This window comes from Falco peregrinus, chromosome 2, assembly GCF_023634155.1.
Source record: "Falco peregrinus isolate bFalPer1 chromosome 2, bFalPer1.pri, whole genome shotgun sequence".
NCBI lineage: Eukaryota > Metazoa > Chordata > Aves > Falconiformes > Falconidae > Falco > Falco peregrinus.
In genome coordinates, this window is record NC_073722.1 from 104,087,661 (window position 1) to 104,112,140 (window position 24,480).

The 24,480-nt window shown below is 44.6% G+C and overlaps 2 protein-coding genes across 3 annotated transcripts in view; one reads left to right on the forward strand and one right to left on the reverse strand.

Moving 5' to 3' along the window:
• Nucleotides 1-2,519: 2,519 nt before the first annotated feature.
• On the reverse strand, nucleotides 2,520-14,116 carry EIF4H (eukaryotic translation initiation factor 4H). 2 transcript variants are annotated; one of them, XM_005240485.4, is made up of 7 exons: nucleotides 13,965-14,116; nucleotides 8,533-8,714; nucleotides 7,476-7,540; nucleotides 7,270-7,366; nucleotides 6,546-6,611; nucleotides 4,525-4,683; nucleotides 2,520-4,399 (listed from the first exon to the last, which is right to left on the reverse strand). In XM_005240485.4, the coding sequence occupies exons 1-7, from the start codon at nucleotides 14,021-14,023 to the stop codon at nucleotides 4,263-4,265; spliced, it is 765 nt and encodes a 254-aa protein (XP_005240542.1). In that variant the 5' UTR covers nucleotides 14,024-14,116; the 3' UTR covers nucleotides 2,520-4,262. The 2 variants fall into 2 exon arrangements, with proteins under 2 accessions (XP_005240542.1, XP_005240544.1); XM_005240487.4 differs by lacking the exon at nucleotides 6,546-6,611.
• An 899-nt stretch (nucleotides 14,117-15,015) lies between these two features.
• The window catches only part of MYBBP1A (MYB binding protein 1a), a 61,666-nt gene continuing 52,201 nt past the window's right edge, over nucleotides 15,016-24,480 (forward strand). The window contains exons 1-10 of the mRNA XM_055796278.1: nucleotides 15,016-15,356; nucleotides 15,594-15,689; nucleotides 16,573-16,656; nucleotides 16,978-17,052; nucleotides 17,444-17,551; nucleotides 18,559-18,749; nucleotides 19,040-19,207; nucleotides 20,553-20,670; nucleotides 23,038-23,327; nucleotides 24,263-24,370. Of these exons, the coding sequence (XP_055652253.1) occupies nucleotides 15,189-15,356; nucleotides 15,594-15,689; nucleotides 16,573-16,656; nucleotides 16,978-17,052; nucleotides 17,444-17,551; nucleotides 18,559-18,749; nucleotides 19,040-19,207; nucleotides 20,553-20,670; nucleotides 23,038-23,327; nucleotides 24,263-24,370 (1,406 nt within the window). The 5' untranslated portion in view covers nucleotides 15,016-15,188. The remainder of the gene's footprint in view (nucleotides 15,357-15,593; nucleotides 15,690-16,572; nucleotides 16,657-16,977; nucleotides 17,053-17,443; nucleotides 17,552-18,558; nucleotides 18,750-19,039; nucleotides 19,208-20,552; nucleotides 20,671-23,037; nucleotides 23,328-24,262; nucleotides 24,371-24,480) is intronic.

Consider the following 24,480-nt stretch of genomic DNA (forward strand, 5'->3'; position numbering starts at 1 on the left):
CCACCAGCCCTGCTCAGCACCCAGCAGGACAGGGGCTGCCCGGTGGGCTGCCACGCGTGAGCACTCTGGGAAAGGGCCATGTATGCATTTCAAAACGTGCCGGCTTGATTATTAAATCTTTCCTACAAAAAGGAGGGGTTCCAAGGTCACAGGATTCGCTCTAACGTGCTCACTATTCTATAATCTTTCCTGAAGACAAGTCAGCAGCTAGTACTACAGGTAGCAAATGCCCCTACTATACTATGTGCTAAAGTCAGGATTGAAACTCTAATAGTATTTGTAAGACAAGTTGAAAAATATCAGCATCACCCAAAACTGCCCCAGGACAGCAAGTCTCGTCCACAATTGCTCTCTGTCACGACCAGCTCTGGGACACCAAGCATTACTTCAGAAATTCATGGTCAGCACTGGAGACTGTTAGTAGCGCCAGCACATCTCAGTAGTAGGTTAATATCTTCTTGCTACTTTAAGGCGGCAGGAAAGCCACCCTCAAGGGCACAAATTTAACTCGACCCTATCACCAGCCCATCGTTTGAGTATGTGAGCACTCCTCCACCCCTTTCGTCAGCCATCAGAACAAGGTTCAGGACCAGAAGCACCCAGAGCCCCCTCCGAGGCCGTTACTGACTCGCACGGTTCAGTGAGTTAGCAACACACCAGTGCCAGCACTGGGCTGCTGCCATTAGAGGACTGGGATTAGCCCCTGGGTTTGGGAGCTCAGCAGCATTTCTCTTTTGGCGGTTGACAGCGGAGTTTTGCAGCACATTAGATGCGTGCTGCTTCCTCCTGCATTGTCCCACAGCTTCCAGAGCCACCACGCATGCCAGCCTTCCCCGCCTGCAACCCAACTGGAGAAACACAAAACACCTTCTAGAGCAGCAAAGCAAATTCCATTTCAGTTCCAAAACCCAACTGCTGCACGCCTGACTTCACTTTTGCTTATTTTTTAAGTTCAAGCTTGAAGAAAGCTCTGCACAGCTACTAGAAAGAACTTGGTGAGAATACGAATAGCCAGAGTGAATTACCCATTTGTTACCACCGCTGGTAACCTCCTCTGTCTAGGCTTTGCCATGCCAGGCTTAGCTTTAAGCTGCAGGTAAAATTCAGCATTACAGATTAAACCTTAACTGCTTTTTGCTGGTGGGATGGGGAAAACATCATCTCGCTTCCTCCTACAAAACTTTAAATGCCACATCCATATATTAAATACAGTTTTGTCAGCTGTTGACATGAGCTAGTTTGATATGCTTCTGTACAGGAAAATTTTAATCAATTAAATTTTTGAAGGGGGAAAGACAAAGGACTGGAGGAGTCTGACCCTAAGCCATACGGGAAGCATTAATGCAGAATGCTACAAAGAAACCAGGCAATGCATTAATGTTTGCATATGAAGAACTACTAAAAAAGAAAAAAAAAAGGTATTACATGATACCGGGATTAGGCTGCATTTACTAGTGGGAAACCCTTGACCAAACAAGTATTAGCAGATATGGAAAAATATTTATAGAACTAAGGTGAGCCATTTTCCACCTCTCTGCCTGTCTCACAAATCAGTGTTACTTTCTTCCACGCAGTGATGGAATTACGGCTTCTCCCACCAGGTTTGAAGGACCAGCTATGAGCAAATCAAGGTAGCAGCCTAAGGACACTACCCTCACGCAGCTGGCCCAATTCTAAAATATAAACCTCAGGTTGTTATTCATGATGGGCAGCCAGCTGCTAGTGCACACGCCTTTTCAGCAAGCAGCTCCAGAGCAGGATTTGGATTCTCTGCTCAAGCTTCACAACAGCAGGTCTAAGGAGAGTGGACTGAGTAGCCAGAAGGCAGGAACACTTGCCACCCTTTCATGCTACGGGAAGCAGTAAAACCAAGCAGGAAGGTCAGAGCTCCTTTCCTCAATAAAAACCCAGCTCTCCCTCCTTTAACCTAGCCTGCAGTACGCACATACTTCAAAGGCGCAGTGCAACAGCCTTGTTAAGTTACATCTAGTGGGAAACAGGCCAGCTGAAAGCTGGGAGAAACTGGGCAAGATAGCAGCAAGTAGATTATTTAGTCTCCCCACAAAGAGTCCACATTAAACCAACTGATCACTGCTCAGACTGGAAGGACACACTTTTTGCCCTGTACTGGGCAGTGGATTCCGGCCGCAGAGCAGCAGAACCCAGCTTGTGGGAAACAGCATGAACTGTACGGCCTACAAGCTACAGCGCTTCCCAATTCTGCCTGGCAGCCTTAGCAACGTAACAGAAGTTATGCTGAAGCCACAGGATAAAGAATTTTTGCTCCCTTCCACTTGTACACAGTTTTTACTTCAGTGTCCTACATGTTCCACCAACACTTGTTTAGATTAGGTTCCTCCCCTTTATCTTTTCCTCCTCCCCCCTTTACAAGAATAGGTCTGGTAGCACTTCCCCATAAAATTTAAGGAAGCAAAATTCCAAATTAACACATAGTTTGAAAGCTGAGGGGGGAGAAAAAATCCATGCTATAGCAGACTCAAATAAAGACCAATGTTAAATATTACTTAATGTTTTCTTTTATTTAAAAGATCATTCACAAAATACCATATCCATAAATTTATTTTGTTATGAAGCAGAATGTGTTAAGTGTTTGGAATTCTTTTCTTTTTTTTTGTTTTTACATTTAAAAGTCAATTGTCTTGACTAGAGGAGAGTTTTTATATGGGAATTTGTTCTTAAAAATCTTTTCCACATTGAAGATGTAAATAGATCAATTATTGGTTTGGAATACAACCACACAATGCATGTCTGTCTTAAATTAAGTATTAGTGTTAGACAAATGGTTCTTATCTCAGAAGCAGATTAAGTGACAGGCAGAAGGAAGGAAAGAGTAGTTCTGTAAATTGCTGGGACTCTGACATTAAAGGTAACTTTACAGGAAGAAATTCACTACTAGCAGTAGTTACGCTGGTAGTGAAGCAGCCATGCTTCCAAACTCCTCTTGGAAGTACTCCGGTGTGCTGGCTGTTTTATCCAAAAGCTGTCAGCACTAGCATTAGGGGCCCAAGTTTTTCCTCATGCTTTGGACATATCCACGCTTCAGTGCTGTAGATCCAGGTTTTGTCCTTAAACATTCATGGGCTCTCTCCTTTTGCTCCAGCCTCCCCTCCCTCCTCCCATAAAACACTGGCAAGAAACGTTTCGAGTGAAGAGAGACGTAGCAATTAGAGATGCTTTTTACCCAAACTTCTACATGAAGAGAATCTATAGCAGAACGATTTCTAATCTGCCCATTTTCAAGGTATTCTGAAAGCAGAGGTCTTAAAACTGTACACCACTGGGCAAAGATAAAGGGGATAACGGCATTTACATACTGCATGGCAAAGTATACACTCCTTAAAAATAAAAAAGTCAATTTTATTTGTAGAAACTTTGTTTAAAAATTTCCCAAAGATGTAAAACCCAAAAAAAGTAAGCAGAAAGAGCCAGTGAGCAATCACGCTCAAACAGGCACATTTTTGCAGCACTAACCTTGAGCTTGGAGGTGTAGTATCATACCATTTTGAAGTCAACAGACAACCACCAGCAAGGGTCCGCTGGCAGATGCTTTATCCACACCAATTCCACTACCTACTCACCAGGCTTTTTGTCAGCCAAGGCATCTGTTAAATTGATCCTTCCTGGTAACCTGTGTGAAAGGGCAGCTGTCCCCCTCAGTTTTATAAGGTCATCTGCTGTATACAGTAACTTTATCACCAATTGTCATAAATAGTATTTTGCTACTTGGTTAGAACTGTAAATTTCTCTGTTCAAACTCATCTGGACTCTCCAGTTTCCTCTTCAGAGCCACAGCAATACAGAACAAGACATGCAGGTCAGAAGAGGAGCACTGAGGAAGTAGTAAAAGGAAATAATACAGGGAAATAACTAAGTCTAACCTGTGCTTCTAAAGTAAAAGAAACCCAGAAAGGAAGAAGAGAAGCAGCACCTTTGTCCAGAGACCTCCACGCTCGTGGAAGCAGCTACACTGCCTTATCTACTGGGAACTGTGCTGCTTGGAAGGAAACAGAAGAAGGAAACTCAGCACAAAGCAGGCACTAGATACAGCAAAGCCAAGAACGTACTAAAAACCACTTGTTAACAGCTGACATGCATTCACAAGCTCTGTGTTTTCGGTTTCAAAGAGGACAAATACCAGATGGCAGGAATGGTAAACTGCAGGGTTGACATTCCAGCAGAGCTAGTCACTCTGTACTGTCTTGCTTTTTCTCCCGCCTCCCCATTCCCTTTCAACCCCAAACTCAGTCGTGCTCTTTTACTACTTCCTCTCGGGGCTTGGCTCCGCCAAAGATAGCGGAGTTTGGGTTGGCTACTTGATTGAGGGGAGTAGCAACTGTTCGAGGTTTGAGCTGAAGTCGGGGTCGCTGTGCTCTTTCCTCTGAAAAGAGAAAACATTACGGTTTTAAGATCTCTGTCAAGGGCAGTAACTTTAACCTGACAAAGAAAGCAGGAGTCTCTCTCCTTCATGAAGGAAGGCTGCATTACAGAAGACAAAGAGTTTACCTTCTGTTGGCTCTCTGAAGTCCATGGAAGATCCACGAATGGGAGGCCCATCTCTGAAGCGACCAGTGCCACCACTTCCCATTGAGGCACCTGGTGGTCGCCGGTCTCCAGGGCGGGTTCCTCTACCTCTGCTTCCCAAGAAGTCATCATCTTTGAATCCTGAAGACAGAAGACAGTGAATTTAAAGAGCACATTTTGCAATGCTTTTAATCTAGATTGTTATCTGGATGACTGGAAAACCTTTCAAAGTCACTGCTGTCAGTCCAAGATGATACACTGAGAGCCTTTGTAGGCAGATTGCTTCACAGATCTCTAACACGTTCTAGAAGAGTCATACAGATTCCATTTGAAACTGGGTACGCTATGCCAAGTTCAGAAACTGCTTTATCCACCTAGATGTTTATTGGAGTGTTGGAGAATGGGTCATCAAGTGAGCTTAAAATATGAGCTTCAGCTGCAACTTCAGATTGTTAGCACCGTTAGCTGAATTCAGAGACAACACTAGAAATACTCAAGAGTACTTCTGTAGCCAGAAGATCACACTGGCTACAGCCTTGGCATGAAGTCTGCAGGTGCACAGCACATGGGAAAATAGCTAGGGAGCAGTGAAATAAACAGTCCTTATAAAACAGAGCCTTTGAAAAACAGAGCAAAACCCCAAGGCTTTTTAGTTGTACTTTAAATTGACTAGGCATTTACTAGACTAATTAAAGAGCTAGGGAAAAATACCAATTCTGACTTTAAATATGAAACTGACTGTACTTCTTCAGTTTATGTATCAAAAAAGTCAAGAACTGTCTGTCACTAACCAGAGTTCTAGTCTGTACCAAAGACTATTCTACAGCATCTCTCCAAGCCCCCCCCATCATCTGCATTTCAGGCTAATGGCACACCTAAGGGGAATATACTCAGTTTTTCAGAAGCCACCTGGAAGAGAAAGTTGTTTTGTTCCCATCTGAGATTTTCCTTTCCACTTCAGTATTTGGCAGTTGCAGAACTGTCCCTTACTGACTTCAGTACCAACCAACCATCTTTAAAGACTTGGTCCAGAGCAAGGCTGCACAACCTGAGAAAAAAAAGCCTCTGTAGCAACTAAGACTTAAATGCTACACTTCTGGCTCACACTCACTCATCCAGCATCTAACAAGCTGAAATGCATCCATATTTGAAGAAGCTGCCACAGAAGGTATAAAGCTATGACACCAGAATGCTTAGCTATGAAGGCAGGTTAAGCGCAGCGCTGTAGCAAGCCGCTTCTCTCCGGCATCATGCTTCAGTTTCAAGCTGGTGGCAAAGGCACACTTGGTTACCGCTCCTTCTACTTTGTCCATTCCACGCACGCAGACACCAGACATTGCAAAGTTGCACTTGCCAGCATCTCCCCATCAGAAAATGGACCAAACCCATGATTTCAGAGGACAAAAGCACTTGTGTTAATGTCACCCTGGATTCTAATAGCTGGAAACTGACTGGAAGTCAAGAGCAAACCCAGTGGCTCCATCACTACCTTCCATTCAGCAAGCCCAGCCATTTGTTGCAACTTGCATTACTGTAACAAGAACATTTAAGAACGTTTAGGATTTAGAAGTGCTTCGGAACACTAACGCATCTTTGGAGAAGTCAGTTGCCTCAGGGATACACATACAATGATGTCACATCTCCTTAAAAAGGTGAAAGCTTCTGCTCTGAAAGAATACAGTATCAGTTTTTTCACATGATGTCTGTTTCTGCTACTATTCAGAAATGTACTTAGCCATATGTTTGAGAAATGCTTAAAACCTAGACATCATAGGCTACATTTGAACAAGTATTCTGTCATTTAGGACTGCTTCATAAAATTTACAAGACTCTTTCCTCTGTTATAAGGCAATGAAGATTCCCACTGCAGCTGGAGGACATCCAAAGTTGGCATACAGTAGATTCAATCAAAACAGTAATGGGGACAAATGTAGCTGACATGAAAATGAGAACATTTCTGTGCCTTTTAGGCTGCCTATCTGTATAAGTGTTAATACTGATACCAGAATTGAAGTCATCTCTGGAATCCCATCCACCTCCTCTGGATTCTCGGGAACCTCCTCCCATTCCTAGGAAAAAAGCCACAATTGTGTTCAGGTCTGAAGCTGTGGGAAAGACTGATCAAGGGGATACCAAACCAAAGTTTCAGTCCTTCAATATCCAAAAGTCATGCTGCTGGAAAATCCTTTTGTTTCAATACTACCAAGTTCCAAGCATAGAAACAAAAGGTCAGTTTAAGTTAACCAAGAGTAAGCGGTCAGAAAAGCTTCTCTAATACACATTCAATGGAAACCTTTAGTAAGTCTCATTCAATTGAGCTTCCACTACAGCAAAGCTTGGTTTTACACTGAACAGGAGCTAGATAATCCAAAATAGGTATTTGTCTACTTACACTTACTTAGCATACTCGCTTTTCTTAAGAAAATAGTAGCAGATCAGACTGTTGGCCTTAGGATTGTCCTCTGCAAGACACTGTACATTACTAGGGGTATTGGTCTCACTTCCTGGGCTAGGAGTCACAACATACTCAGCTTTTGGACACAAAGCGCATCTATATTTCAGACATTTCAGGAGCGGCAGCAGCTAGGTTAGAACTGTATATACAAATAAAACTCCCTCCTATAAAAATCACATTCACTTGCGTGCCTTGTCTTAGCATTATTCAGCATCAGAAGTTGTAACTACAACCATTATGTTGAAGAAGCTATTTAGACAAATTGAAGTCACCTCTGTCGTCAGGCCCGCCTTTTCTGAAGCCAAAGCCACCTTTATCCTGTTTTCTGCCTTCTGCTATGTCCACTCGAAGTGACCGGTCACCCAAAAGCTGTTAAATAAAGGAGAGAATCTCTTCAGAATGTATCATATGGGCTGCCAAGGAGTTTGAGACTTGTGTTTATCTTTGTATTTCACAAATTAATTGCAAGTATACTTACTGCACCATCATATGTAAGAGCTTCCTTGAGTGACTCCACCTCATCAAACTCTACGTAACAAAATCCTGCAAGACAAACCTCACAAGTTAATACCAGCACTTCAAGAGTCCTTTGTAAGAAGCTACTCTTCCTGCATATCTGCTAATAGCCTCCCTTCTCTTTCAAAGACAAACGAGTGCAAGATGTACGCAACTCAGAAACCAAACACTAACTATGAATGCATTTACCTATGCCTGTTAATGATGGGGACAAATCCTGAAACAGAACTCTGTACAGGCACTAAGCAAACGCCAAGAGCCTGATTAATTCCCTTTACCATAGGGTTCTCATTACAGATTAGATTTGCTCTATGCCTTTAGACAGTTATTTAGCTGAATAGTGACATTTGGTTACTAGTATTTTTAAACAAGTACCACCTGCTTGGCCAGTCATCTGATTTATATAATTTAGTGAATTCATTCCTTTTCCAAGGCCCTCTGGCATCTGAGTTAAGCCTCTCTGCCCCAACGCCCTCAAGTAACTTACAAATATACTCCCCTTCCACTGGCCAATTCCAATGGAAATCAGATTTGCATCCTCCAAAACAACTGTCTGAATGGCTTATCTACTTGCTTCCCCCCCTCCCCATCTACTTAAAGAAAAAAAAAAAAGAAAAAAAGACAGAGTTGAAGCAATGGGAGTCATCTGAACTAAAGGAAGACTGTGTAAGCATTCAACACTTAAGGTCATGGATTTTAAGTGGGTCAGGAAGTTCAGCTTTGTATGAATTCATACAAGACAAACAAGGTTTGAGTAAGTCCTTTTACAGCAGGGCAAATATTGACCCTTGTCACTCAGGTTGGTCTGTATCTTATAATGGAAGTAACAGTGAATCTCACTCAAATGGTGTTTACCTGTTAGCGAATTAGAAACCTGCATAAGTCACGATAAAGAACAAACAGATTAAGCAGCTAACTCTGCTTTACAGAGTGAAATTCACCATTAAAGACACTTCAGAAGTATCTCATTTTCTCCTACCAGTTAGCCAACTACAACTAAAACAACTCTGAACACTCACCTTTAAATTTGTCTGTTTCCTTGTCTCTGACTAGTCGTACACTCCTTACACTGAGATCCTTGAAGATGGCATCTATGTCTCCTTGAACAGTGTTGAAGGGTAGATTTCCCACATATGCTGTGAAAGGGGGTTCTGTTGGCAGCTCTTTCTGTTTACGGGAACCAAGACCGCCACCACGAGACCTGTTGAAAAAAAAGCACAGTGCCTCTGGAACTTGACTCCCACCACAGCTAGTAATACAGTATATAGCACTGCTCAGGTGCTTTTTGGAAGTGGATTCTTCCACAAGTTCACTTAGTTTTTCCTATTCCTTTGCCTGTACCCGCCACCTCCAGTACCGGCCAACTCCTTTCTAGTGTTACCTGATGCAGTACTTCAGTGCGAAAAAAAAAAAAGAACAATATATTTTAATACATTACAGGTGAACTCAGTAACAAAGTGATGAACAAACTTCTTTCTCATCATACAATCCATTAAGAAAAGCAATGTAAGCTTAGCTCTACAGTGCCCCAATCAAAAACATTACTTCTTAAACACATCCAGGACTAGATTTTAAGAATAATTTACAGCAGTGAATGCTTCCATGGCCAGGCTCGTTGGCTTATCCTGAAATTAAGCTGGATCCAATGCTTTTAACTAAACAGTATATTATCAACACCCACTCCATATTAATTTGAATTATTTCAGCAGCATTTAGCTTAATAGAAACATCTTCTGCTAACTCTGAAGTTATTGCCCTGTCAGATATTTGGACTGGAATGCTTTGAATTGAACACGTAATAAAACACTATGTTAAGCGATGTGTTCTAAGGCAGAGAAACCAATTTCAGTGCTATTTGGATGTTTACTTCTTCCTTTGTGTCTCATGAATTACAGACTGAGGTAAACTAGGTTGTCTTTTCCCATCTTTACCCTCAGTCTCAGTTAAGGTTTATAATATAAGGATATTATAACCAAGTATCATTGGTTGCTGAGGAACTAGACTGTACCAGTGAAATTCTTTACTGTATTAATGTAACACACCTGTGTGTTAATCTCCTGTAGAGCCTAATCTTCTAAAGCTAACTTTGATCTTCTTTACAGACTGCAAGGTTGGTACTGTGGACACAAGGCAACCTTAAGTTATAGCTCCTGGACTTCTAGGCTCCAGGACATCACTGTCACTGGTTCCAGCACCATCCACCCCACCCAAGCATTCTTTTGACTTTCACCTGAGACACCTACGTACTACTCTACCCATGTTCTCTTCAACACCTTACACTTACTGGGCTTTGTTCAGGACTGCTCCCTTTCCCAGAGGCTTGCTGTGCACTTAAAAGCATGGTGGAACACAAACTGTACCAAACCAGGATTTTCTAGGGTGATATGAACTGATTAGATGTCTGCAGAATCCTACCCAAAACACAGAAATTCAAATATTCTTATTACTTCCTTTCGTTTGTTGCATGCAGCCAGAAAAATCCACTGGGCAAGCAACATACTTTTTTTTCATTCCAGAATAAATATTTTATTACTCATGAATCAGATAATACAGAAATCTTGAATAAAATTTCTTAATTCTTCCTAGATAAGCCTGTCATTTGAGCCTTTTTATGTTAGCAGCTCCGTGCAGGAGTCATTTGTCACTATCGGCATGCTGCTACATGTACTTGAATCACAACCTACATATCTTTAATTAGTGTCCACCCAGGTTCATATTTTAGCATTTTTGACAATATTCCTCATCTGCCTTTGTCTCATTAACGAGTCAAAAACATACTGGTGAACTAAAGCTGCTATAGTTGGGTACTGTGTACGTATAGCAGAATTATCTTTAGTCACAAGACTTAAGTTTTAAGAAGGAACTCCAACAAAGCTGAGTTGCTCTTCCAAAGAATTCTGTAGTATGTAGAATTGGTTCCATGCCTTTGTCCTCAATTCCCACCTATGACTTTACAAACAGCTACTAAAATACTACATATAGAATTTGCAGGAACAAAAAAAAATAATCTTAATTTTTATTGTTCTATAGGAACATCAGAATTGCTTCAGATGAGTTTAAAGGGAACATTCCCTCCTTCTACACATTCTTAACATGTTCCTTGAACTGCCAGTCATCTTGCTCGGTGAGCTGATTCACCTGAAAACCCACACAAGTCGAATTCTCAGCCAGATCAACAAGGTGATCTAGCCAGCTGCAAAGAGCACTCAAGCCAACATGGGAAGGAGAACAAAATCAAGGGCTCAAACTACAGCTTTCAACAGCAACCCCCACTCAGATCCATTTGAGCTGCTTCTGAAACCACACCCTCAAGTTAGCAATCCCCAGAAGAATTCTGTGCTACAGACAAACCTTGTTTCTACCATAGCATACCAGAACTTCACAGAGTGCACGTGTGGAAATCCGTGCCCTGTTGTGCAACCCTACTGATATTAAGTCAGAAAATGAAGTATTTTTGAATTTGATCTACTAAGGCCTCCGTTATCAAATACATAACTCTGTATTTGGTATTTTAGTATCCACAGGAATGGACAACAACGAGGTTCTAAAACTAAGTTTCCTACAGAATCCAGGTATAGCAACACAAAAAGAAACTGTTTCTACACTTCCCTACATTTTTTTTTTGAACACTGAAACAGTGAAATAAATAAAAAAAAGGCTGATTTCAGTAACCAAACAATGAGATTGAAAGGAGATACTCCCATTTGTGACAAAATAGGACAAAAGTCAACTATAATTAAAAACATATCTGAACTAAGTGAACTGGGTCACATCAAAGTGTTAAATCAGTATCTGCATTTCCTACTCAGTGTAACTTTTGTCAGATACAATTAGGTAATAATTATGTCATCTTAATGTGGGAATCTGAAAGACAACTATTTGGTTTCTTTTTCAGAAAACCAAAACATAAAGCTGAAGAGAAAAGCTTGCTTCTAGCAAATGCAGAGGCAAACATCCCTGTAATTAGACTTATTTTTTGGTGGACTGAGTTACTGACACTGTAAGGCCATACTAGGCTGAAAGAACAACTAAACTATCATTTTGAAGCTACTGTTTTAGAAAGTTATTCTCTCCAGAGAACAAGATCTGTCAAAAGTTCAAAACAAAGAATATTTCGAAAGCTAGTATTTAATAGCTTTTCACTAATGATCAAAACAATAGCTCAGTATTTATCTTTTTTACACAGCACAGGGACAACAGTCTGACCAATGTTAGTGCTTTATCAGAGGCAGCACAAGGCTCAGCAGAATGCAAGTTGGTTTTTTTGAGTCTCCAAGACCACAACTCTAAATACATACCCAATTTATTCCAGTAATCTAATACATCTCTACAGCAAGCATTAGACACCTTCAACAAAAACCTTACCCAAGTCTAAATATTAGAAGACATTTATTAACACTAAATGGGCAAGCACAGGATCTAAAATGCCAGATGGTTAAAGACTAGCTCTTTATTTTCACCTACTTGTATAGCACTTCAGCAGACGAATCTTAACCTTTGAGTAAGGCACCCAGTATTATAAGCCACACCTAAATAAGCAGTGTACCAGCAAGTCAAGGAGTGATCAATACTCAGTTTCCTTCAAGAAAAGCTCTACTGATGTTCAGAGTTTCAACTAGGCCTCAGCATGCTTAATTACAGGTTTTTGTGTCAAATCTTGGGCTCCAAAACACTTACCAAAAAGCTTTTATAGCAAGCCTTTTGTTATTAATGTCAGCAGCCTGTTCTTCATTTGGAATAAAATTACTTTTGCATACCAGAGTATTATGTTGCAGCTCTTAATCGGCACTCTACCAGACATCTCAGGTGTAGCAAAATCCCATCTCATCACACCACAGTCATATTCTGTGGCGCTACCACTATAATTTTGAGAAGTATAAGAAAGAGGCAGATATCTTACATACATTAGAACTTGCTGGGCACTATTGTTTTCCACCTGTCACACATAAATCCTACGCTTACTCTCTATACAGACCGAAAGTTAAGCAAAATGCAACTTTCACAAAACCTGTTTTCTCTCAAATGAGTTTACACTAGTCCTAAAGCACCTAAAAATGAGCAAAAGTCACGTTAAGTTAACAAGGGATTCTTTATTCAGAACCTTCAAGAACAGTCATGTTTTCATTACGCTACACGTATTACAGGGCTTTACACAAAGGACAGAGACCTGTTAGGGTCTGAAATTATGAATTAGCTGTTAGCAACTTACTAGTAATAATAAGTGAAATGGAAGCACAAGTTGCACTCTGATATTAGTAGCATCTGAGGCTTAAAACTACAACTAAATCAGAGCAAGTACATTTTCTCATCTGCAAAAGCACCTACTAATCAGTAGGATACCTTTACTTCCACCAAAACAAGTATTCACATCTTGCCTGAGAGCAAATTTAAGTACTCTGCTAAAGAAATCTGAATATGAAAGTAACACGTTAACTTTCATTTTATTGCTTCACAGGATGTGCCTACATTGACTAGGCCAGACTGCGTAGTAACATTGGAATTTATTATGAGTGTCAAGTGCCACTTTAGGCTGCTGTCATGGTTATTTGCTACAGAATTAAAAAAATTGCTAATGGCATCTTTGTAACCTGATTTAAGACAAACTTCGTAATTGCTGGTTATTGTTTTTGTAGCTCCTCCCCTATCCACGCTCTCCAGCAAAGAGCCAAGTGATGAGCCAAGCCCTGTTCCCGAGGATCAGAGATTTGCAGTCAGCAACCGGAGCCCCGGATAACGCAGGCCGGCGGCTCCCAGCCCTCCCCGACCGCAGGCACCACAAAGCCCTCCCATTTCCTCCCGCTGCAGGCATCACAATGCCGCCCGCTCTCGGGGGCGCCGCCGCAGCTCCCCACGCCGCCGGGCACCTCGCCCCGCCACAACAGGGGCCCTTTGCCGCCCTGCAGTCCTTCCCGGGAAGCTCCCTCCTCCCAGCTCCCGGTCCGTCCCTGCAGGAGCTCCTCAGGGCCTACCCTGGCTCTGGCCCAGCACCTCCCGAAATCCCCTCCCTCCACTCGCCTCCGGGCCGGCGGGAACACAGCGACACCTTCCTCCTCCTCCTCCCGCCCCTTCCCGGCTCTCCCAAGCCGCCAGGCCCTGAACCTTGCGGCACCCCCCCCGCTTCACAAAGCGGGCCCGCCGAGGCCGGAGGAAAAACGCGCCCCGCCGGGCTCAGCCCAACCCCCCGGAGAAGGGAAGGCAGCGGGGTAAGACGAGCCCGAAAGCTCCCTAGGGGTAGCGTCGCCCCATCCCTCTCCCCACCCGCTCCCCCGCCGTGCCCGCCCGCCATCTCCACCGGGAAAGGGGCAGGCCAGGCCCTGCACGGCCGCGCCCCCTCCTCGCCCAGCCGGGGGGCGCGGAACGCCACTCCTTCCTTCCCTCCAGGCTCCGGGGGCAGCGCTCCGTTCCCCCCCAGCGGCCCAGGCCCCGGCCCCGGCCGCAGCGCCGCGCTCACCCCCGGCCGCCGCCGAAGCTGCTGTAGGCCCGATCGTCGTAAGGATCAAAATCCGCCATCGCCACCTCAGCCTCCTCCCCGTGCGAGCGTGACAGGACCGCGCCCGCAGGACCCCGCGCCGCTTATATACGGCGGAGCCCGGGCCGGGGCTGCCCCTGGCGGTGCCTGTCTCCAGCTCCTCGCCCCGCCGGGGCTGTCCGCACTACTGCCTGTCGGGAAGGCCCGGCGCGCTCCCTGCCGCCGTCACAGGCGCTCCGCGGCCCCCCGGGACAGCCGCCGGTAAGAGCTGCGGGCGGCGGGGCCGGGCGTTTATAGGTGACACAAGGCTGGCCCTTTGGCTCTGAGGCGTGCTTTAGCCGCCCCGGTGTGTCGGTCGCTGGCCTCCCGTACGAATCATCCTGGTGTCGCTGCGGAGAAGAGCAGAGGTGGTTCATGCTCCGGGTGTTGCGCTTGTTCCTTGCGCTCCTGCGACTGGCATGAGATGAGAGTCCGGAGGGGAGGCAGCAAACCTGCCGGGTTTTGCTTGGCAGCTGGAGAACAGGGTTGTATTTTATTGTCAATAAAGATAATGAGACCTGCGTTTGGCGTCCTTAAAAACGTACGCTTTGCATGAACCGATTTGCTTCCTTTTCCTAGGTCATTGTTTCAGGGTTTATAATAAAACCGCAAGACGCACAGATTCTCATACGACAACCAGCCGTGTGGCAGGCCCTTGCCCCCGCTCACCCTGCCCCGCGGGGGGAGGATCTCAGCCTCCCTCGGGAGCTGCCAGCCAGGGCGCCGGGCAGCCACGGGAGCCCCTGCGCAGGGGAGGGACAGTAAAGCCTGGGGGTGCCGGGCTCTGGGGAGGGGAACGCGGCGCCGAGGGGTGGCCTGAGGGCAGCGCGGGGCGCTGAGGGGAGTGCGGGGCGCTGAGGAGGCCGCGGGGCACTGAGGGGAGTGCGGGACGCTGAGGAAGCCGCGGGGCACTGAGGGGAGTGCGGGACGCTGAGGGGCAGCTCAGAGGGGAGCGCGGGACGCTGAGGGGCAGCCCTGAGGGGAGTGCGGAGCGCTGCGGGAGTGCAGAATGCCGAGGGCCGGCCCTGAGGGGAGCGCGGGGCGCTGAGGAGACGCCCCGGCGCTGAGCAGGCGGGAGGCCGCGGCGCGGCTGACAGCCCGTCCCCGCCGGCGCTCGCTGCCCCGGAAGAGGCGGGGCGGACGGCGCGGCCCACGTGCGGCGGCGGCATGGCGGAGGTGGAGGCCCCGGGCAGCGGCGCGGTGACCGACCCCCGCGGGGTGCTGCGGCAGGGCCGCGCTTTCCTCGACTTCTTCTGGGACATCGCCAAGCCGGAGCAGGAGGTGCGGCTGGCGGCCACCGAGAACCTCCTGCGGCACCTGCGGGAGGGCAGGAAGGTGAGGCCGGGGCCGGGGCCGGGGCCGGGCCGGGCCGGGCCGGGCCGGGCGGAGGGGCTGCGGGTGCGGGCAGGCGGCGGGCTGGCACGGCACTGCCCTCCGCTTACGCTGGGAAACGCGTCTGTCGGGCAGAGGCGCGGCGGGGCCGCGGCCGGGCGTGCGGGGTGGGGGTGGGGGCCGGCAGCCCGCTGGATTCTGAGGAGCAGCGGCATGTCAGGAGCTGTGTCTCTCTTCCAGGACGACGAGCTGAAGTACACCCTCAAGCGTCTTGTGGAAGGACTCGGAGCTACCCGCGAGGCCGCCCGCCCAGGCTTCAGCTTGGCCCTGGCGCAGGTCAGTATTTATCTTTTATCTTTATATATCCCAGAGTGGAGCAGAGCACTCTGCGGCCCCTTGACAGCTTCAGTCAATTCCTGGGATCCCCCTTCGCTGTTTGTGAGGAGGCTGGAGGGCTCCCCTCTGGCAGCTTCCGCATGCAGATGACAGGGAGGGCTCTTGCAGTGACCATAGGAAAACTGTGTGGTTTTAAATGGTGCTACTCTGCTTTAGGAACAATGCACTTATAATGATATAAGCTACACCAGTATAACACTCATGCTACAGAATTATGTTCTACTACAAGAACCGTCCTTAATTTGCAAAGGTTTTCAAGTATGCTGCATACAGAACTGCTGTGACTTCTTAAAATTGACTTGCTCCTGGTGTTTGGCTGTTGGTGTGGGAGATCTGAAAAGGCAACCCGTTAATACACACTTCAAAGTTGTTGTTTTTTTTTTTTCTCAGTGCTGCTTGGATCTGTAACATAGCAAAGAGTCCCAGTAACTGGGATCACCAGTAGGACCTGACCTCAGCTCACCTGAGAAGTTGATAATGCAGGAGAGCTTATGTTTTTCTCACTTAGATCAGGGCCTTGCCCATGCTGAAATGCTTCGTTGCTTCTGTTAACGGGGTCATGCAGTTGCAGGAAAATGTTCTCATTATTAATCCTGCTATGTCATGTATTGGGGGGGGGAAGAATATCAGCTGGTGTATTTACATCTGCACTAGTTCCTATTCTAACATATAATTTACTGATCTACTTGCCTCTATTCTGGCTTAATAAAGCACCACATCTGCTGCTGTGCTGAGCAGCTGTTCAGCTCTATTTCAACTGAACCCGATAAAACTTCATAAAATGAAAGAACTGCAAACTGAGCTATTCCATTCATGTCCTCAGGTTTTACAGGCTTTTGAGGAAGTTCCAATATGCAGTGTCCTGGAACAGATAAAAGAAAAACACAATCTGGAAAAAGTGAAAAAGGTGAGTTGGCTTATAGCAGCATTGGCCAACAGCTTGGTGCCCAGGTACTGTAGTTTCGGGGTTCTTGCTAAAGCAAATAATTATAATGAAACAATGGAAATATTTGTGAAAACTGGTTTGTCCATGTGACAGAAAGATAATCTGGAACAGTTCTTAAGCGTAGTGCAGTGGGTTGCTTCCCAGTATGTTATCTTCAGATGCTAGGGTATTCAAGGCTAGATCTTCTGGCCATCTTGTGCCACTGATCAGAGCTATAGCTGACTGTGAAATCTAACTGCTAATTGAAGTGGATTTTTAACTCCCTTTTTTCCTCCTTTTCAGAAACTTGTGAGAAATGCTGCTTTTGGAAACTTTTTTGGAGTTATGGCTCTGTTTCAATCTGGCCGGCTTGTTAAGGTAATGTTACTGTTATGTTGTTTATCAGACTGGTTCTAGGGCTGTCTGAAGTGGAAAGAGGATATATAGAGAAAGGCTAGTCGATGAGATGGGACTTGAATCATCAAGCTCAGTTCATTTCTTTTGCATTTTTGTGCCTTTTAAATGACTATTCCTGATTAGAGTGTAGGAACTGTGTCAAGTAGTACAGGAGGTTCCCAACTGTCCTGTAAGGAAGGGATCTGTTATCATATACAGCCAGAACACACCATTTTGGGAAAAGCTGAGTGGCCTATCGAGATGCATTTGTGTAGCGTTCTTACTACAAGTAGGTGTAAGGATCTCAAGAGTGGGTTATTACCTTCAGTTTAATCTTTATGTTCTCTGGTTTTGGCTTATCTTCCCTCTACAGGACAAGAAAGCTCTGCTGGAGAGCATCCAGCTTCTTCAGCAGCTGGCCCATCACCAAACACACCTCAGAGACCTCCCTCGCAAAACTCTTATTGACATCATGTCTGAGGTATAGCACATGGTGGGTGGGAGGAGGGAGGACTTTACTTCAGGGACTGCTTTTTCCTTAGTTTCTTCATAGGTGAAAGTTAAAGATGGGGTGTGGAAGAGTGAGTTTAAACTGTGGGATCTGTTTCCTACATTGTCTGTGGGTAGATGCTTTTATTCTGGGAAGGATGCTGTGGTTTGGCTTAATTTGATTTCATCGTGGACAAACCAGTAGGTTTTTGGTTTTTTTTCCCCAGTTGACTTGCTTGGGTTCTATGTTAGACCGTCTGCTCTTTTGAATAGAAGTATGCTGAAAACTCTGGACAGCAAACCTTCTGTTTTATGCTGCAAGCCTGGGCCTAAGGTTGAATTTTTGGCTGTTTGGAGTGAAAGGATGTAGGGACATGGTGTAAAGGAACAGGGTATGTAGGAAAAGAAGAGAGTGTGTTTGTTTCCTCTTTTTGTGTGGATGTTTGCAGATACGAAGGCTAACTAATGTTTTGTATGGAAGTGTTCTGGGTCATCTAGTCTATCCAGTCTTTAAAAAATACAAATTAAAGCAGTTTTTGTGCATTGGTGAAAATGTTGGATCCAGTTTTCTTCAAAACCATTGAATGCAGTTGTTTCCAGCAAATCTTATTGAAACAAGTAACTTATTTTGGGGAAGTATAATTAAAAGCTAATACAAGAGTGTTTCCTCCTCCCTGGGCTGCACGGCTGTACAGACAGGAGCAGTCAAACAGCAAGAGAACAATTGCAGCTGGAGTCAGTTGGACCAGAATTGCTATCTGATGACAGCATATTGTTGTGCTCCACATGGTTAAGCACCTGGGGACTGTATGGCAGCACTGGATACATCCATTATTTATTTTTGGTTGTGTCACCATAAAAACTATTTCTAAAGTTTCCAGAACACTGCAGGCTTTTACTAAAATGCCCTACAACGTAGATACTTTAATATACTGCACGGCAAGTTAGTAAAATGTCCTCATATGTTTCTGATATGCTTGTGCCTTCGTTCCTGTCTAGGTTCCTGAAAGTGTGTTTCAGGAGGTCCTGTTTGACATCTTGCAAGGTGACCTTGCTTCAGCCTTCACATCACCAGAAAACCTGCACCTTTTGCTTGTGGGCATCCAGAAATTCCCTGGTGTTCTGAAACCCAAAAATCTGAAGAAGCTGTTTGGCTCGCCTACTGTTGTAAACGAGGAAAATATTCCCAGGTAAGTTCCTAAATAAGGAGCATTAAATGCAGTATTCTAGGTCTCTTGGCTAGTAGTGAGAGAAGTGTGGCTTTCATTGTGATACCTGCCTGTATTTGCCTCTGCAGGTGCTGTTAAGAGTTGGGCACTAACTGTTATGCGGGTTCCTAAATTACAGCTCTGTCTTTTCTCCCTAGAGGCACAGCCTGCAGTGCTCAGGAAATGTTCTGTGTACTTCAGCAGGATGAATTTGGCCTTCAGCAATCCCCTTCCAGGCCAGATCTCTCACATTATTTTCTTTCTTCTTCCAGACTTGTAGAGCTTCTGCAAAGTGCTGCCAAGTCTGAGAAGAAGGAGAAGAAATTGCCTGGTGTAGTGTTTGATTTGCTACAAGTTTCACTGAAGGAAGATGCCTTTGAACTGTTCTGGAAAGAAGGTGTGGAGAATGGGCTACTGAAGGAGAAATCAGGACCTGTGAGGTTTGTATTAACATATGTTGTTTGTTGTTCTCCGTATTATCCTTCTGTTTCTTGCCCAGTCTTTCTGCTGCCCTGTGGTAGGGTGGAGCATATGGTTTCTTATGAACAATGTGAGAATGCTTGCTTTTGGCTAGATATTCATGAGAAACTTTGTAGGGAGCCTAAATCTAGGAGTTATTGTAAGATTTCTCTTAAAATTGTGGCCTATAAAAAATTTGAGGTTAAATTTAACTAGGACAGCACATAAAGCTGATGCACCTCATTGGCCATAAATGTGTCTTAAATCTATAGCTTGCTCCTGTGAGACTTGTCAGAGGAGCTGTACCATCCTTTTTTCTCTGGTTGAGAGGGAGGGTCATTTGGCTTTGTGTGGTTTAAGGACAGCTCCTGTGCAGACAAGCTCTTAGTTCTGAAATTTGTGTCCAATACTGCTGGACTTGTGCTTTATGGGATGAACTGAATTAAAGTGCCTGGATATGTCTGGATTCTGACGTGGTCCTTGCTTTAAGTAGGATATGGCTGTGGTTGACATCATAACACTAGCTGTTTCAGCTCCTTTTCCAAGTTTAATATTAGACCTTAGTAGGATTATTTGTCTGTTGAGACCCATGCTGTTTAAAAATGCGGCAAGATCTAGATTACAAATCTGTGAGCGTTTTGGGGAAGCATGATTTAATTTGGACCATAGCAAATAAGTCTGTGGCCAGGTTTAAGTCTTCCTTAGATCAAAAGTTTAGAAGTTGCAGAGGTACACCTAAAAAAAATAATTCTTAATGTATTATGTGAGTATCACAGTGAAAGGAAACCATTTTCCAAGCCTGAGCAGTTTAGGTCTTGTTTTACTTGGCTTGGGTAAGTGTAAAAATACCATTTGTATGCTCCGTGGTGTTACCTTTTTGCCTGATTTCCTGCAGAAATGAGGCTAGTGCTGTCCGTCTAATAACTCCTAAGCCTGTTGGGCAGTTACGATCAAATTGACAGCGAGTTGCTGTCAAAACTAAGTAAATTTGTGTAGTCAAAAACTGAGTAAGTTTTTATTAGGCCTGTGGAAATAAAGATCTGGAGAGAAGGCATCCAGAAAGTGGATTGTGGAAGGAACTGCTGGTGAGGACTCATCTATTACTAGACAGCAGAGGACTGACCTACTATGGGGAGAGATCTTAGCAGCTATGCTAGTCAGAAGAAAACATTTGGGCAGTAGGATTTTTGAACACAGGATCCATGAACTTTTGACGTCTTCCTGCATGCTCCATGTAGCCTGCCCCACCGCTTCTTCTGTCGTACCCTTGTGTGTGGCTTTCCTGCTGTGCCTCTACCTGAGGGAATCTTCTTTGTTCCCACTCAGTTACATGTGCTACCGGTTGCTGGGCAGTGCTCTCCCCTTGTTGTCTCTGGATCAGCTGCAGATGGTTCTCAGAGGGAAGGTGATGCAGCATTATGGAGAACACGTGGTAACAAGTCAGGTAGGTCTTCTGAAAGTACTTGTGCTCAGGGCTAAAGACCCTATCCTGAGCAGAAGTCCTCTTCACTCCCCTTTCTAGTTTCACATCGTCTTATATAAAAGTTTATGTAATTTTAGACGTTGGACTCTTAGTAAAAGTAAGGTTATTGTATGACCACTGGTTGCGGTGGGCTGAGTATAGACTATGTTTAATTGTCATTGCCTATTTGTGTATTTTTTGTTCAGACTTATTTTAAGAGTTCTGAAATTGTTTGGTCCTGGCCTACCTACTTTCACTGATGTTGCTGAGAAAGCCCTAATGATAGGGGAAGCAGAGGAAGGGCAGCCCTCAGCATATTGACAATGTCATATGTCATCCTTTAACAGTCCTTTTGATTTTGTGTGTCCAGAACCTCCTTTTTGTCTCTCATTGTGCTGGGTGTTGCACGAACATTTGAAGGCACCGATGAAAAGGGACAACTCGGGCTTTTGTTTATGTTAGTGCTTGTTTCAATGAGCACATTTGACGTTTAAGCACAAATTTTATTTGGGAATTGGATTTTGGAACTCCCTTTTCCTTCTTCCCTCCTGGGAAGCCAGCAAACAACACAGTTCTGCAGTAAAGGGAGGAAGAATGGAAGGGGAATGCTGATAAAAACAGGATTTAGCTTGGCTTTTTGTGGTAACATAATCCTAAGCTGCCTCATGTAGGCTCAAAAATCATTGCCCTTTCTTGGGAGGAATAGGACTTTGCAGTTTCTCTGTTCTGGTATCAAAGTAGCAATAGATGCATGGCTTTGCTCTGTAAATAATGCTTCCCATGGTGCCTCCCTGTATGGACCAGGTTTCCCCAGGGTTTATCCACTGACTGACTTGTTTTTCTGTTTCTTGCTTTTTGTGCTGTTGCACAGTGAATTAGGCTGTGTTCTTCCATGTGTGTAAAAATTTTTTTTAATTCCTGTCTGAAATGTACAAATCCACTGAAGACAATGATTGACTAGATGGAAAGAGAAACTCCTAATATTGTTGATGATGAGGAAGTAAAAGATATCTTGCTTTGAACTTGTTGTTGTTTCTGTGGGTTTGTTTTGTTACTTGACACGGGTTGTTTGTTTTGGAAAGCAAATACTGTTCTCTTGTACGATTTTAATGGGATTTTGGTTGTTGTTGGAGATGGAACTAGACTTTGGGTCTGATATTTACTGACAGTTAACTTCCTGAATCCACTTTTTTCAGCAGGGACCAAATGTACTTGATTTGCTTTTGTTGAGAGATGATTGATGAAAACCCTGTTGTGTGTTATTAGCCTACTTTACAGCAGTCTCTCCTTGAGGTTTTATCCCGGTTTTCATAGTGATGCATGAGTATTGAGTTCTCAAACAGTGGAAGTAGGAGCTTTTTAAGTTGTGTTTTGTGTGAATTTCTTGCAGGGGTACTTATGTTATAATTGGATGGATTTGTAGTTAATTTGGAATTTATAGCCCCTTTATTTAGAAGAGCAGTATTTCCTGGACTTTCGTTACTGTTTCTGTTCCTGCGAGGTCACTTGACCGTGCAGTATACTAATCAAATTGTTTTATTAATTTATGAAAGTTGCATTTCATTTTTGGAACTAAGCCAGCTTGCCCTCCAAGTTATGCTTTTGTTTTTTTCCGGAAGAAATGAGTGGGGTTGAACATTTGGGCCATGAAAGAACATAAGGAAATGGGATATATGGTGAGATGGGACATGTCCTGGTGGTCTGCATGCTGCTGGACAGTGCTCCAAAGCCAGCAGCCCGCCAGCAGTATGCCTCCTGGATCAGTGTCAGGACTGAAGACAGGACTCAACATGAAACAGCAACACCCCAGGATATGTTTTTTAGGTTAATGTGTTAACTCACCCTCCTTTCAGAGTGCCTCAACACTTCTGAGACACCAGGGAGAGGAAGTGGGATTTGTTCTACCCACTGTAGGTCAGCAGGCTCCAGGGTTGCTGGATGAGATTGGAATTGGTGTGGAGGAGTTTCCAAATCAAGGGAGGAAAGTCTAAGGCAGATGATGTGAGAAAGACACTGGACTTTCACTCAAAATGAGAGCTGATCAGTATAGGAGCTTAGCTGCACCTGGTCAGCCTGTGGTCTAGCCTGCCAAAGCCTGACTGTTTGGCAAGGTGCAAATTAAAGGGTTGAAGCTGGTATGTGACAGGGTTTTGTGGTTCTTACAGTGGTTGCTCCTATGTGAGGAAGACCGTGAGGTTTAATTGATGACCTACCATATGCTTTATGATAAATGTTCAGGCATGTGACTTTACTTACTGCAGTCAAATCTGTAAAGTGATTTGTACTACAAAGACACTCGGTATACTCACTGTGAGGTTTCTAACCTGCTTGTTTGACTCTGTTTTTCAGCTTCCAGACCGATTTAAGTTTGCTCCAGAGATGGAGAGATATATAGATGAATTTCTAAACAGCTGTGATGACGTGGAGAGGCAGCTGGCAGTGGTGATCGGCTTCTCCAGTCTCACCAATCAAGGCTATCCAGTGTTGTCCAGCTCTTCCAGGGCAGTCAGACACCTGCAACCAGTGGCATTGCAAAAATACGTTGACTGGCTCAAAGGCATGTTCCTCAGGCCAGACTTCGACTGTTGTTTAGATTTCTCAAGTAACCGGCAAAAACAGAACCAGGAAAATGTAAACATGTGAGTGTATAGGTGATGCATCTTCCTCTTTCTGTTCTGTGGTTAGAGTGGCTACCAGTGTGAAGTCTGGTTTGGACAGCCAGTGTTTGCTGGTTCCCTTGCCATGAGTTGACAATTGTCACCTATTCTATTTCCTCTGTCCCAGAAGGTTTAGCCCCAGCATCATCTGACTCTTGCTGGGACAAAATTAAATTCTGCAAATGGGCTCAAACACGATGAGAACCAGCCAGCCTGACCAAAGCGGACAAGATCACCAAAGAAACTTTTCTCTTGTTTTTCCAGCCCTGACAGCTCCTTTGGCAAAAATGTCCAGTGGCTTTCTTTTTCACTGCAGACTCTCAGGTCTTTGAGGGAATTGTGCATCCCTTTTATCTGACTATTAAACTGGTGTGAGTGCTCTTGTCTCTTTGGCCTGCAGCAACGCACCCACTTCCATGTCTCAGGAGTAGTCTGTAAATACTTATATCCTTGATAGGCATTTTTAGCAAATTCCAGATAGGAAAACTTCCCAAGAAAAAGTTCTATCATCCTTGGTGCTGGTGCTTGCTGAATACCCACTACTTGGTGCTGTGGGTACTGGGTTGCTTGTGGGGGCCTCTTCCAAAGATGTGAGCTGTTAAAACAGTATGTCTTTGTGTTACTTGTGCACCTATAACCTCACTCTACTGACTACTGCAGTTCTTGAAGTGCTTTTTGCTAAGCTGCAGTACCTCTGTAGGGTAAACAGACTGTCTTTTACATAGTAAAAAGCAAACTTGGAAAGATTCTATCTCTTATTATGCACCTTTTGCTTTCTTACTTTGATTACTTTGCCATCTTTAGCGTAAAGCCTCTAAATACCTGAAAGTCACATCTTGCTACAGTGGATCATGTGGTTTGTGCTTGTTTTGGGTTTGTGTTCAAACTACTGATTCTGTCCACTTTCCTATTGAAAGAGCACAGCGTAAGATTGCTCGATTAAGAAAATGGATCACCCACCGACTCGCTAACCTCATTGAAAGTCCAGTGAAAAAAGAAGAGAGCCTTGTGATGGATATTTCCAGGTGAGAATGATTTAAAGACATAATGCCACATGTGCTTGGCAGAATTCTCTTTAGCTCTGTAGCAATATTGCAAGTAAGCTGTCCCCATGACACTAGGCAAGTTCAGTAGT

Bases quoted from the DNA above. Each gene is read 5' to 3' on its own strand.
- EIF4H (XM_005240485.4), bottom strand. From the start codon at position 14,023: ATGGCGGATTTTGATCCTTACGACGATCGGGCCTACAGCAGCTTCGGC. The intron at 8,715-13,964 runs GTGAGCGCGGCG...TTTTTTCAACAG, and splicing joins AGCTTCGGCGGCGGCCGGGG to GTCTCGTGGTGGCGGTCTTG. The intron at 4,400-4,524 runs GTAAACTCTTTG...TTCTCTTTTCAG, and splicing joins CTTCAGAGAGCCAACAGAAG to AGGAAAGAGCACAGCGACCC.